Source organism: Ixodes scapularis, unplaced genomic scaffold (assembly GCF_016920785.2).
Source record: "Ixodes scapularis isolate PalLabHiFi unplaced genomic scaffold, ASM1692078v2 PGA_scaffold3__209_contigs__length_174095766, whole genome shotgun sequence".
Classification (NCBI taxonomy): domain Eukaryota; kingdom Metazoa; phylum Arthropoda; class Arachnida; order Ixodida; family Ixodidae; genus Ixodes; species Ixodes scapularis.
In genome coordinates, this window is record NW_024609868.1 from 163,225,390 (window position 1) to 163,238,875 (window position 13,486).

Consider the following 13,486-nt stretch of genomic DNA (forward strand, 5'->3'; position numbering starts at 1 on the left):
GCCAGACCAACCGTGGTACCGCGTAGGAATAGACATCTTCGAGCACGGAGGAAAGTCGTACTTATGCGTATACGACGCTCTATCTAACTTTCCGGAGGTCCAGTTACTCAGAGATACTTCTGCAAAGACTGTCATTGAGGCAACAAGTGCAATCTTTGCGAGGTATGGCATACCGGTGGAGATCTGTTCTGACAATGGCCCACAATTTTCAAGTCACGACTTTGCGTTGTTCTTCAAAACGTACGACTTCAAACACGTCACATCTAGTCCAGGGTTCCCACGATCGAACGGTCTAGCAGAAAAGGGAGTACAGGTGGTTAAACGAATTTTAAAGAAAACCAGCGAAACTAACGAAGACTTTCGGCTGGGACTTCTTGCTTATTTATTTATTTATTTATTGTACTTTTCCGGTGCCCCTAAACAGCCCATAGGCCTACATAAGGGTGCACCGTTGACACCTACATGCAGTTTTGCATAAAAAAGATGCACGCAAACGCATACATAATTTGAACAAACAAAAACGTGAAATATAAATGTAAATGAGAAAAGTACATAAAGTTGAAAACAACACTGTTTGCCAAAAAGACTGATACAAGAGGGCATCACATTATAAAAGCACTAGCAGAGACCGCAAACTAAAACTTTCCCGCAAAAAGATGTCTACTTCGGGCGTGTTTGCGACATTTGACATGTTAAAATTATACTGGATACGCTCAATGGGTCTTAAGCTTTTTGGATCAGAGGAACCTGAAGCACGATGGGAGCAAAGAGACGTGCCAGGTACAGCAATGAGTACGGATGAGGTTAGCTTGGGGCAATCTATGATACCGTGAAGACATTTGTGTAAAAATAAAAAGTCTCGTGCCTGCCTCCTTTCGGAGAGGCAATGCAGTTTTAAAATCTTCAACAATCGCTCATGGCTGAAATAAATTCGCCTGTTAAAATGACGATCGTAAAGTAGTCGAACAAACTTCTTCTGTACATTTTCAAGTTCATTCGAGTTTGTCTGGTTTAAACGATTCCAAACAACGCTAGAGAAATCCAGTTTAGACAGGATGAGGGATCGGTACAAATGCAAAAAGCAAGAATATCCTCTGAAGTTTCGAGTCATTCTGGTAATTGCGCCCAAAGTATGGTAACATGTATTGTTCAAGTATGCCACATGATCAGAGAATTTAAATTCACTGTCCAAGAAAACTCCTAGATCACGTACAACTGAGACGCGCTCAATCGAGCACTTGTTCAAAGTGTAGTCAAAGGTGTTAAAGAAATGTTTTCTCGAAAAAGATATGACTTTTGTTTTAGCAGGGTTGAGAACCAACTTGTTGTCCTTGCACCATTCTGCCAATGCTGTAATATCTTGCTGTAGTTTATTGCACTCAGAAATGTCCACAATAGCTCGGAAAAGCTTAACGTCATCGGCAAATTGTAACATTTCCGAGTGATTTATGCATGAGCAAATATCGTTCACGAAGATGTTGAAAAGCAGAGGCGATAGGCTAGAACCCTGCGGGACTCCCGATTTGGAGAGGTACGCGGTTGATTGTGCACCACCGTATGAAACAGAATTCCATCTGTCATGCAGATAGCTCTGAATCCATTCGCAAAGTGGTAAGGAGATACCATAGGACGCAAGTTTCTTAACTAGCAGTGAATGGCTCTCTAGGTCAAATGCTTTTTTAAAGTCAAAGTAAATTCCGTCGACCTGCTGCTTCGACCCTAGTTTGGCACCCACAAATTCCGTAAACGCTATTAAGTTTGTTTCCACAGAACGATTTGGCATAAAACCATGTTGTTGCACGTTTATACGTCTGGAAAAAACATGCATGATATGACAATGCATGGCCTTTTCGAACACCTTGGCAAACGAACAGATCAGTGAAATTGGACGATAACTAGTGACAGTTAGTGCCGACACATCTTTGAATATTGGCACAACTAGAGAGTACTTCCATGCAGTTGGAAAAAGCCTATCTTTCAACGACCGATTAAATACAAAAGTTAAAATCGGAGCTAACACGTCACCGCACCCTTTCACTATAAACAAAGGAATCCCGTCGGCTCCAGCCGATTTCTTAGGTGGTAACGCCCGAATCGCCGCAAAAACGTCGTCAATGCTGAGCTCGGGAATTGATAAGTATGCGTTTTCCTGGTCTGGCAGTGTGCAAGTTTGAGACGTATTTCCCGTGGAATCAAAAACACCAGAAAAGAAATCTGCAAACGCTTGACAGACGTCGCTCGGACTGCTGATATGTTCCGAACCGTTAGATAGTGTTATCTTCTGTGCCGTTTTCTTTTTATTCGAGAAGTTCCTGGTATACTTCCAAAGACTTTGCGGATTTTGCTTTAGGCTCCGAAGCCACACTTTGAGTGTGGCTTCGGAGGTCCCGACGATAAAGACGCTTCGCTAAAGCTCGCTCCGACTTGAACTTTTCGTACCAGAACAGATTATTAGTCAGCTTGTAATGTCTGTGATAACGTAGCTTTTTCCTCATTGTATGTTTCAATTCGTGGGAAAACCATAAAGGGTAGTGATTTGTGACACCATGTACGTAAGTCGGAATGACCATCTTCATAGCTGATGTCACTAGGTCTGTAAGCATTAGTACTTGTTTATCTACGTCATCTTTACCTGATGTAATGACTGACCAATCTGTGTTCGCAAGAAACTCGTAAAGCTCCAGGTAATTCCCCTTTGCATAAGAAAAAGCAGTCGCTTGCGGACATGCTGTACCTTGGTTATCAGCTATACTCAAATCTACTTCAAACGGGACATGCCAGGTGTCAACAGGGACAAGTGGGGCGCTAGCTTGTTGTAGTATACATTCGTTATCATTTGTAAGGAACAAATCCAACACGTTGCCTTTGTAGTTGACAAGAAAATTTTTTTGGTATAGTTCCAAGTAGTTCACGAGCTGAGATAAATCATTCGCTTTTCTTCGCACCTCTGAGTTGGACGAGTTTATGATACCAGTGTCCCAATTCACACCAAGCAGGTTAAAATCGCCCGTAATAAAAACATGGTATTTTGCGAAGTCTATCATGCTCAAAGCGTGATTAATACAAGAACTAAAGGTGGAAAAGTCGCATTGCGGAGGGAAATAGTAATTCCCCAGAAGAATATTCTGTTGTCCGTGAAGATTAATTTCGATCCACACTGATTCCTTGTAAATTTCCATATCAGGTCTGCGATAGGATTCTAAATTGCTTCGGACTGCTATCAGAGCACCGCCCCCGTGAATTTGATTGCACATTTCGTAATCTCTGTCCCCACGATAGACTGAAAACTGGGACGGAAAATACTCGGTACTAGGAATATCCTCCCGCAACCATGTCTCAGTTATACAGTATATATCATATTCAGAAGCGATACAATTTTCCATGAACTTCGCAGCCTTTCCACGTATGCTACGTGTATTCTGGTAATACAAAGATAGTTTGCGTGCATTATTCATCGCAGTTCCTGGGTTGGCTGCTCGTTTGGTCAAAACGCGTGCTGTCCTTTAGCGGACCGTAAAACGGACGGAATAGACAACCCTCAGGCCACAGTTCAGCGTCGCTGATGACGTCCAACTTGTCATCGTCTACAGCAATGTGGAAGGATGAATAAGTGTCAAACTTACTTCGTAGCCTGGTGCACACAAAGCAGGTGACCTCAGTAACTGACGCCAACAGTTCACAAACATTTTCAGACGATGTATCCGGGTGAAGGCGTGTTACAAACAGAGACTTCCGCGGGCGACGAGCACTTGAGATGCTCAACGACTTGCATTTGCCGGCTCTCATGGTGCTCTTCTTCCGTCTAACCTCTTGGAATCCATCATTGGCTTCATCTGTCGTAGCATTGTTGATGTCGCTCTGTCGGCCCTTCTTGTTGTGGGATGTAGTATTGGCAATGGGATTCAAAGCTGTCATCGTACCGCTTCCTTGCGTCGCGGTGCGTTGCGCAGTGCTGGCCAACTTGCCCGGTTCTGCCGATTTTTGCAGAGCGCCGGCGAACGTAGCCCGTTGTTTCACAGGTGGGGTCGCGGTGGGGGGATTTTCGAGCACAGCACGAAGTTGATTCACAGCGTCCAACGTCTCGCTTGCCTTGACTCGTAGCTCTCCATTTTGATCTCGGAGCGCAGCAATCACTTGCCCCTGAGACGACACCACCGCTGACAGCTTGTCTACTCTTGCGAGCAGCAATTCCACGAGGCCGTGAAGCTTGTTCTCGGTATCCGCGTTGTAAGCCACCGCTGCCACCACTGGTTCCTTGGCGCCAACTTCTTTCGTAGAAGGGGGCGTGTCGCTTATCGATATTCGCCGCCGAGTGCAAGTTTTGCATTTATATTTGCTCCGTCCGCTTGCCATAAGCACATCGTAATCTTCCGCGTTTACGTTGATACATTTACAATGAAACCGTCGGCCACAGTCGCCGCAGCACTCGAGATACTGCTGCCTGCCGAAGATTTTCCCGGGGCAGTCGGCACACACGTCCTCCGCATTCGCCATCTTGGCGAAAAAAAAATAGGACCACTCCAGAAGAATTGGGTCCAGCACCTGCCGAGGTACTTCAAGGGAGAAGGCTGCGAACATCGTTGCCAAACGCCCATGTCGGCCCTGGTCACCAAGTACGCAAGCATCGCCAAACGGTCCATTCCAGGGGGCCGCTTCCGACATCTCAACCCAGGGGATGCCGTTCGTGTCAACAAGGGTGCATGGACCACGAAAGCGCAAGTCCTGAGACCTTCTGGACATCCCCGATCGTACAACGTCATCACGGCGGAAGGGAAAGTGCTGCAACGCAATCGCCAGCACTTGCTGGCTAAAAAGGAGGCATTCCGCTTTGACGAAGATGACGACAGCGAAGACGACACACATCGAGATGTCACCCCAACACAACGCTACCCATTGGAATCCTCTAACCAAGCGCAAACAGCGACTAGTGCTTTGATGGCTAGTGCTCCTAGAATCACGTCACCAACAGCAGCTCCAAGAAGGTCGCTCAGGCAACACAGACCCCCGCGCCGGTTGAGTTACGACCGAGAGTTCGTTCAAGAACCTTGAACCGTTGTTGCGTTTCTTGACTTAGTTTGAACTGTTTTTGCGTGTTTATTATTTTTGTTTTAACGACAAAAGAATGGGTATGTACCGTATGTTGCGTGTGCTGCATAAAGCGGACCGAGAAGGGGTGGAAAATAAAGAGGAAGATGTTATTGTTCCTGGCTTCCCCACACCCGGTCCGTCATGTTTTATCGGCAGTACTAGACGATACACGATCCACAGGGGCTGCGCGACACATAATTATAATGCAATTAAATGCAAAGGTGCAAGCGAGCTGGACAAGAATGACAAAATGATCCCTGGAGAATAGGAACAAGCGGGACAAAGGACAAACACAAGTCTCCAAGCACAGCTAGGCAACACTAGGGTGCCTCAATGTCCTTCTGTTAAGGGTGATGCCACCCTTTGTAGTACCCGATGCCGACAGCACGCGCTCATGGGTAAAATACAAAGAAATTGACGAAAACAAAATGTCGCCATAGCACAGTCAGCGCCACAAACGCGTGCAGGGACACGCTCTTTCACGCGCTTTTGAACAAAAAAGAAAAATGAATGTGTGGGACAAAATGGTGAGATGTCTCCACCCTAAGCAAAGCGCACATAAAGGCACCTAGGCAACACCAAGTCCCTCTATATTCTGGTAGAATCGCTCCTCAGCAAAACTTCATAAACAATGCAGTTCATTCGCTTCACTACATGCTTGGTTTTATTCCTGGAAAGTGTTATGGACGTCTATCATAGGAAAACCATAAAATGCACTTTCAACTTTATCCTTTTTAGCTTTCCTCCTCAACTCAAAAGCAAAATGAGCAATCACGTGGTCGTGACGTAGTATTTTACTGAAACCAAAAGTTCTCTCAGCCGTCTGAGGGTCGGCGGGGCTAGATACCCGCGTCTCTTTCGTCTGATGCAATCGTCGATAAATGGTGAGCTAGAGTGACAGCTCTCCCAGCCTTCATGCCGACGTGGCTCACCTTACACGAGTGGCCAGTGCGATTACCTTTGCTTTCATCAACGTAAAAGTAATGTCAGTTTCTCAACTTTCCTGGCGTTGGTTTCGGAATGTGGCGACTCCAAGATCCTACCCCGCACACCAGAGAAAGTAATAAAGTAAGTGTGCTGTATATATCTTTAGACAGCCGGAAGTTATTCTGTTACATTGCGCGACTTGTCTCTTAGCTGTAGATGAAACATTTCTCCAGCGCAGTACAACGGCTGACGGTGACTGCGATCCCCTCACACTATGAAATTCGTAATTCGCAAGTGATGATAGATACGGAACTTACTGGTAATGGACGCGAATCCAAATATTCCTTGATTGTTGACGAGCGCATGCGTTCGAGTGACGCAGTGCGCGTGTCCAATACTTGAGCTGGGCTCGGCTGACGTGTTTCGAGAACGTGGGTGTGTAACACTAAAGAGGCGGAGTGCTTTCAAAGGTAATGATGTAAGAAATAGTCCGCTATAATTGCAAAAGTTCGTACCAAAAAACTGGCTTTTGGCTTTCTATCCTTGTGTGCTAATTTCCTTTTAACAACATCCACGTCAAAAAAAGAAAACAGAATCGATCGAAAAGAAACCGTTTAGTGAAATAGTGAAATCGTAATCAAAATACAATTATTCCTGTCCAGAATTTATTTCGCGCTGAAATAAATATTTTCTTTGTACCATAAAATCGTATTAATATTAATATAAAAACGCAATTTTGTGCAGTGCTAGTCATGTGCTCCACATTTGATTTGATAGATCAAATTTCTTGCTTTACATTGTACGGCAAATCTGCGTAACAGCGCATAGAACGTCACAGCCAAATTAGAAAATATATTTCATGCTGGTAAAGCAAACAGATGTTGAATTCCCAACGGATACGGTCATGGAATTTCAAGAAGCAAAGTTATTCAAGCGAGCTGGTTAAGAAACAAAAATATATACCACGAGACACAGATAAATAATATTGTAAGATATTGTCCGTATTTTAGTACAGGGTTTCTGGAGGTTTAATATACGATAAGATCTTACTCGCTTTTCCGGGGGGCAGCTGCCCGCAGATTTTGTGGCCATCGACCTCGAAGTAGTCGTTATGGCAGCTGGGGCTGTCCTCGAGGTCGAAGCTGTTGAAGGTGACTCGCAGAGCGCAGATGCCGTCGTTGAGCCGGCGGATGAAGTAGCGGCAGTCGAGGCCGGGCGGGTAACTGCTCGGATAGCCCGGGCTCTCCAGCTCGAACTCCCGGAGCGCGTAGAGGCGGTCGCAGCTCGGCTGCCGCTGCGTGTCCGGAGGCTGCCGAGGCGGCTCGAACCCCGGCGCGAACAGGCTCGGGGGCTCCGCTGGAACGGGCCTGTCCGGGACGCCTGGAGGGAGGCCTAAGATGCATTCGGTGATGTTTATTTCTGCATCAGATACGACTCACAGGACACTGGAGGCTTGTGGAAGAAGGTGTCACAAGGACAGCTTGACACAGCTGTCCAAGGACAGGCCCCCGCATAGGCATTATTACAGCAATAAACAATTCAACGTACATTGCAACATCAACATTAACAAAAAATACAACATAAAAAGAAAATAGAAAATCAAAGAAGGCAACAATGAGCACTGACAACCGCGCAAATGAAAGATATCTCTTAAGACATAGGCAAGTAAAAAAAGTGGGGATTGGACATGCACAGCGACGCTCAAAGTTTACTAATATTACGCTGCTTTTATTTTATTTTTTTTTTTACGCAAGAAAGTAGAATGGGTGCGAGCAGGAAACGGCTAGCAGAGGGCGGTTTCAAGAAATACGTTTGTCTCTTTGTTCTTCTGCCTGTTAGAACTGCTGTTTCGGCTCATGGTGTTCTACATAACGGCGCACCCGAAAGACAAGCACCCCAAAAGAACAAGTACAGAAAAGTAATACTAACTCAGCGATAAGAAACAACGATTAGCTTATGTTAGGCAGTAGTGGAGATATTTTCGGTTTTGCTTCGTGTCGCATAGGAATAGAAGAAGATGAATTAGAGTAAATGACGGATATAAACCAAGATTTGCCAGTCAGCGTTCCTCCTGCCACTTTGAATATGATAGCACTTACATGTCCGCTGAGCCGTAAGTCCATTTATTGTGGCCTGATAACCGAACTGAACGAGAAAACCTGATAGACCTCTTCTAAAATCGAAGTCACCCTAGTGGCATAATGGCGTTCAAAGTATTTTGGGAACCCATTGGGCAAAAATTTCGGTTTCAATTTGCCAACGTAACTTCCCGATGTCAAGACTAAACACCCCTAAAAAAGATGTTTGACTTTTATTGACAAACGTTTTGACTGATTAATTTTTTTTCCATCTAACTTCCCGCTAACCTGGCCATCAAAAAATCTGTTGATTATGTTTTTAAGTTTTTGTTTCGATTTCCAGCCGCCTGAGTCAAGATCAAAGCTACCCGTTTTCGGTAACCCTGCGGTCATTTTTTCCCCGCTAAACTCCAGTTGATGGTGTTACTGGAAAGAGCGAAGACGCTTTGTGTACTTTGTGTTGAAAATGTTCAGTTGACTCTCTGCAGCCAGTGTGAAGATTAAAGCTGGGAACATTTTGTTCACTTTTTATTGGACAAAGTATATCTTGGACCATATGTAAAAATTGTACACTCAGTTCCTCTCTAAGTTCCTCCCAGACGGTGAGAGGGAGTGGCATCAGTTGTCCCGCCTCCAGCGCGAGACTCCTCCCCTTGACAAAGGCGCCTCGTGCACCCCGAGCGCGTAGTCAAAGCACGGCTAAAGGCAGGCAGCGCGTGCTGGAGACCAGGCGTTTTACAGACAAACCCTGACGTTCTCACTCTGTCAGTGTTCATAGCTAGTTCATTGGCTCTACTAAACAAGTCAATTAGTAACAAAGAAAAAGCACGCCCAAAAGAAATGTTTTAAAGTGGATCAACTACCGTGACTCTACCCGCACCGAGTGGTGCTATGCAGAGAAGCGATAACACACCCCCTAAAAGCCAGATTTTTTTTTTTTTTTTTTTTTGGGGGGGGGGGGGGGGCGGGTTGTTTGAGCGGCTGCCCCGAATAATTATGACTCCTACCAACGTTATTTAGAAAAAAAGATAAAGTGCACGCACGTTCTAACACTGCTTTCCATACGACAGACTTCTGGAAAGGAAAAAGAATAATTGGAACCTTAATGAATGCCGAGGGGGCCACCGACAAATAATTAACTTTGAAATGTTGAGTGCATAAGAGTGGAGCTAGTCAACACGACTGTGATCACGCTATGAGATATAGATACGTGAGGAGTCCCGGAGATGGCAGTAATGACGTTACTGTAATGGAATTACAGTAATTAAATTACTGTAATTTTTGGAGTAATGAGTAATGTAATCAATTACTTTTTGAGGCTAGTAATTTCGTAATGTAATGAATTACTTTTAGACAGTCATTTGGAGAAAATTACTCATTACTTTTGAAATTACTTTTTTCCTAAATTAGAAAATTCGTTTGCAACCTTTAAGAAAGAAGAGAAAAATTATTTTGAATGACGAAATGTTGTGCAAGAGCATCGGAGGAAATAATCGACGGCCACCTGAGCGCAAAGCCTCGTACGAAGAACTGGACAGACGTACAAAGGAGGAGTGGAAAGGCGAAAGAGAAAAGCTTGCGTGTAGACATCGCTGGAAGGCAACGGCTTACGAACTCGAGTCACGACAGATTCACGGCGTCGCATCATCAGGACGATACTATGCTTCGTTCATCCCTAAGTTGAAAGTGTTGTGGGCGCTGCAAGCGAACCAAAACCAATCGAACACCTTCTTTTAATCACGTGTCCCGTCCCTTTCTCTGCGCCTGGGTATGAACGAGAGCGTGGTTACGTGGCGAACGATAGACGTGTGACTGCTCCAACAAACATGCAGCTTTTACCATTCACCCATAAGCTGACACTGCGTCAGCTTAGGGATGAACGGCCCATAGACTACAAGGCGACGGGCACATCACCAGTGAGGTAAACATAATTTCAAACCTGAGAGGACAGGACAAACAGATCCCCAGCCGTGTACTTTCGTCAAGCGAGGTCAAACCGTAAGCTTCGACCATTGTGAACAATAAACGACCGGAATAAATAGTTAAATCCAAATGCCTCGTCAAAGCCCCAGAACGTTTTGAGCGTCCTCTAGCAAAGCAGGTGCCGCTCGCGGTGTGCCTCGCTGCCTTACCTTGGGAAGTTTATTCGGGAATAAGCCGACAAGCAGATATTGTTGGGACAATCCACAATTTAGGAAGCTCGCGCCATTCCTCAATTGGCGACGCTTCTGGTTAGCGATTATCCGGCCCTTTGTGTGACAATTCACAAAAGCGTGAACTCTTAGGGTGTTTCGGAAGAATGCTCCTTGAAAGGAATGACCGGGAAAAGGTCAGTTATACTTGGCGACAACTTTTCTTCGCAATGCAGCGGAGGGTCCAGGCACGCGTTCCCTCTCCCATTTTGAGTGCTGAATAAAGCTGTGCGCTGGCTCTCCTCCTCTCCGCTGCATTGCCAAAAAACTTTATCGGCGAGTATGGTGTTTTCGGGAGAATAGATTTAGATTGAGTCCGAGGCGGAAGGAAAACGTCTCACGTGGCGAATCCTGGTAGGAACGAGCTGTCATTGCCCGACTTAACAAACTGACACGGACTACAACTTCTAAATCAGGAAGACGGAAATATATCACTCTTTTAGTGAGAACCTTCACCGTTGAATGAAGAGCGAAACCGGCGAGTTTACTGTCTTTCTGAGTCACATCTGAAGAAGCTATTCCTCATGTTTAACACTTATGTCGTGTGCACCAGCAGAACCACTGTTTAGCACGGTTCACTTTGGGGCACATAAGGTTGTTGTGGTGTAAACAGGGAGCACTGAGTTTTGGTACATATAGACCAACTCAGTTCTTTGACGTCACATCACTGCGGTGGCGCTGCTGTCGGCCCTGCGCATGCGCAGCGCCTCGCTTCTCCCAGATCAGGTTCCTGCACACGCGCTGTGTGGGCAAACGAGGGCTTGTTTTGTATACGCTGTGTTGGTGTATACGGTAAATAAAATGAGCGCGAATTACTCCCTCAAGATATTCAAATATAATGTCAAAGTAATTTCAAAGTAATTTTATTACTTTTTGAAAGTAATTCTAATGTAATGCCATTGCCTTTAGTCTGTGGCATTTTGTAATGTAATATAATTACTTTTTTTCAGTTTTTAGGAAAGTAATTAGTAATGTAATTTAATTACTTTTTAGAAGTAATTTTGCCATCTCTGGTGAGGACAGACAGCACGGCGAACGCTGCGAGGGGATTGACCAGATCAAGTCCTTTTGGCGCGCGCCCGAGCTGCCTCAGCCGACAGTTGTCTCCGTCGTCCAGACGGAACAAAGACGGAACAGCTGAGGAAAAAAATCTACGAATGAAATAAACCAAAGTGTATCGTTTTAGGCACGCTTTTCCCGCTGGGGTCTGCTCTGACCTTAACGGACGCCATAGTTGGGTAGTAATTCAATTACAGTAACTAAATTACTGTTTTAATTACTTTTCTTTGTAATTTGTTACTGTAATTAATACTTTCAGCTAAAAGTAAATGTAATTGTAACTTAATTACTTTCTAGCGTCAGTAATCGCAAAATTACAGGCACCATTACAATTACTTTTGCAAGGCTTTGTGGAGCCGACGGAATTTCTCTGAAAGCCTCAGCGCTCGCACAAGCGGCCTAGCGCTCAGTGACACACTCGCACACATAGACACGCACGTACATACACGCACATCAAAATAGTAATGCGTTGCTTGTTGTTTTGCTGCTCGCACTGCGGGCTGAGAGAAAATCCTTTTTGGAGTCTACCTCAATGGCGCTGTGTGGCGCCATCTGCGGCGCGAGCAGAAAAGAATAGCATAAATATGCCAAATTATTGAAACAAAAACAATCAAACTTGAGCTTCAGCTTGAAGCCGAGCTTGACAATTTCAATTGTCCATGAAGTTTTTTGTTGTTGTTTTGCTTGTTTTTTTTTACGTTTATTTTTCAGTACTGTCGCATATTTGTACCTTTGTAATATTTTGAAGGTTATTTCCCGTTGGTTTTACTTCGAATAGCATTTGCATAAGCATTTTGGAGAGTGACCTCGCACTTGTAAATATTGCCACCAATGATTCGGAAGCCCTGATTCATTTCTCATATATTTCTGAGCCATTATAATTTCAACTCAATGTAAATAATTTACAATAGCACGATGTTTGTATGTGATTGCGGTCGCATTAGCGCCTGCGAATTTCAGTTTTATATTAATACTTGTCAAATATTCATGTATGACTAATTGTCAAATTTTTATTTCCCTGGCTAACAAAAGTATATCCACCCAATTTTTTCTTTAGCGATCTGCCGTCTTCCAGCATATGAACTAATATATTATTATTTATTCAAAATATAAGAACGCAGTACTTCAATGCTTCAAAGCGCCAAGTTCTAAATTAATTGAACAAAATTCATAAAAGGAAACTACAATACGTGGCATTTATGCAGCGATGCTTAAGCATCCTCAAATATTGGGGCAAGGAGTCAACAAATACGTTCCATTCTATACAACTCGTTTAAAGTTACATGGCCCAAGTCGGACGTCGCTCTCAGAAATAAGTAATTGTAATGTAATTGCATTACTTTTTAAAAGTAATTTGTAATTGTAATTTATCACTTTTAACCAGTCTTGTACACGTTACTAAAAAAAGTAATCGATTACAATTACTATTACTCTTGGCTAAAAAGTATTCGATTAGATTACTTGATTACTCGACGGCAAAAGTAATTGGACATTACTTAAAGAAGTAATCGTTACTTTTCCGATTACTTTATTGTGTGAAGACAGATCTTTAGCGCTCATAACAATGAACTACTTCCAACCAATATTTCACATTTGCACAAGTATTGAAGAAAAACTGGCTCCCTCTCCGTGGTCGTTGCACCTTCACAGTGCGGACACAAGCATAGAATTCGTTTGAAGACGTTTAATGATTTGGGCGTTCGCCAGTGTGTGTGTGTGTGGGAGGGGGAGCGGAGGGGGTTCTAGATCTTGTTAAGCTTGAGCAAGGGTTGTCGCTCGAAGTTTGCGTCGCTCATTTTATTATTCACATGTGGATGAGCTCGCACGTTATACAAAAGAGCAGCAGCTCCAGGATTCGAAACGGATCATGTGTAGTATCCATTAGCGGAAGAGATCGCCCCGACCACTTTTGAACTCGAAACATATTGCTTGTCACAAAGACCACGTAGGGGAAATGGGGAAATATTTCAACTGCCTTTGTTATATTTTGCATCCGCTTTAGGCATTCTTCGGTTCTGGTTCTCCTACGGGCTGCGAGTAGGTACCCTAAGCAGGATTTTTTTAATTTTTTATTTCTGTGTGTGTCTGCATGAGGGGGCTAGTTTGAACGAAGGACTCACAAAGCTACATTCTGCTTCCTCA

The 13,486-nt window shown here is 44.2% G+C and overlaps 1 protein-coding gene across 1 annotated transcript in view; it reads right to left on the minus strand.

Moving 5' to 3' along the window:
* Positions 1–13,486, minus strand: part of LOC121837353 (cubilin-like) — a 61,440-nt gene that overhangs the window by 11,590 nt on the left and 36,364 nt on the right. The window contains exon 5 of the mRNA XM_042292947.1: positions 7,066–7,407. Within this exon, the coding sequence (XP_042148881.1) occupies positions 7,066–7,407 (342 nt within the window). The remainder of the gene's footprint in view (positions 1–7,065; positions 7,408–13,486) is intronic.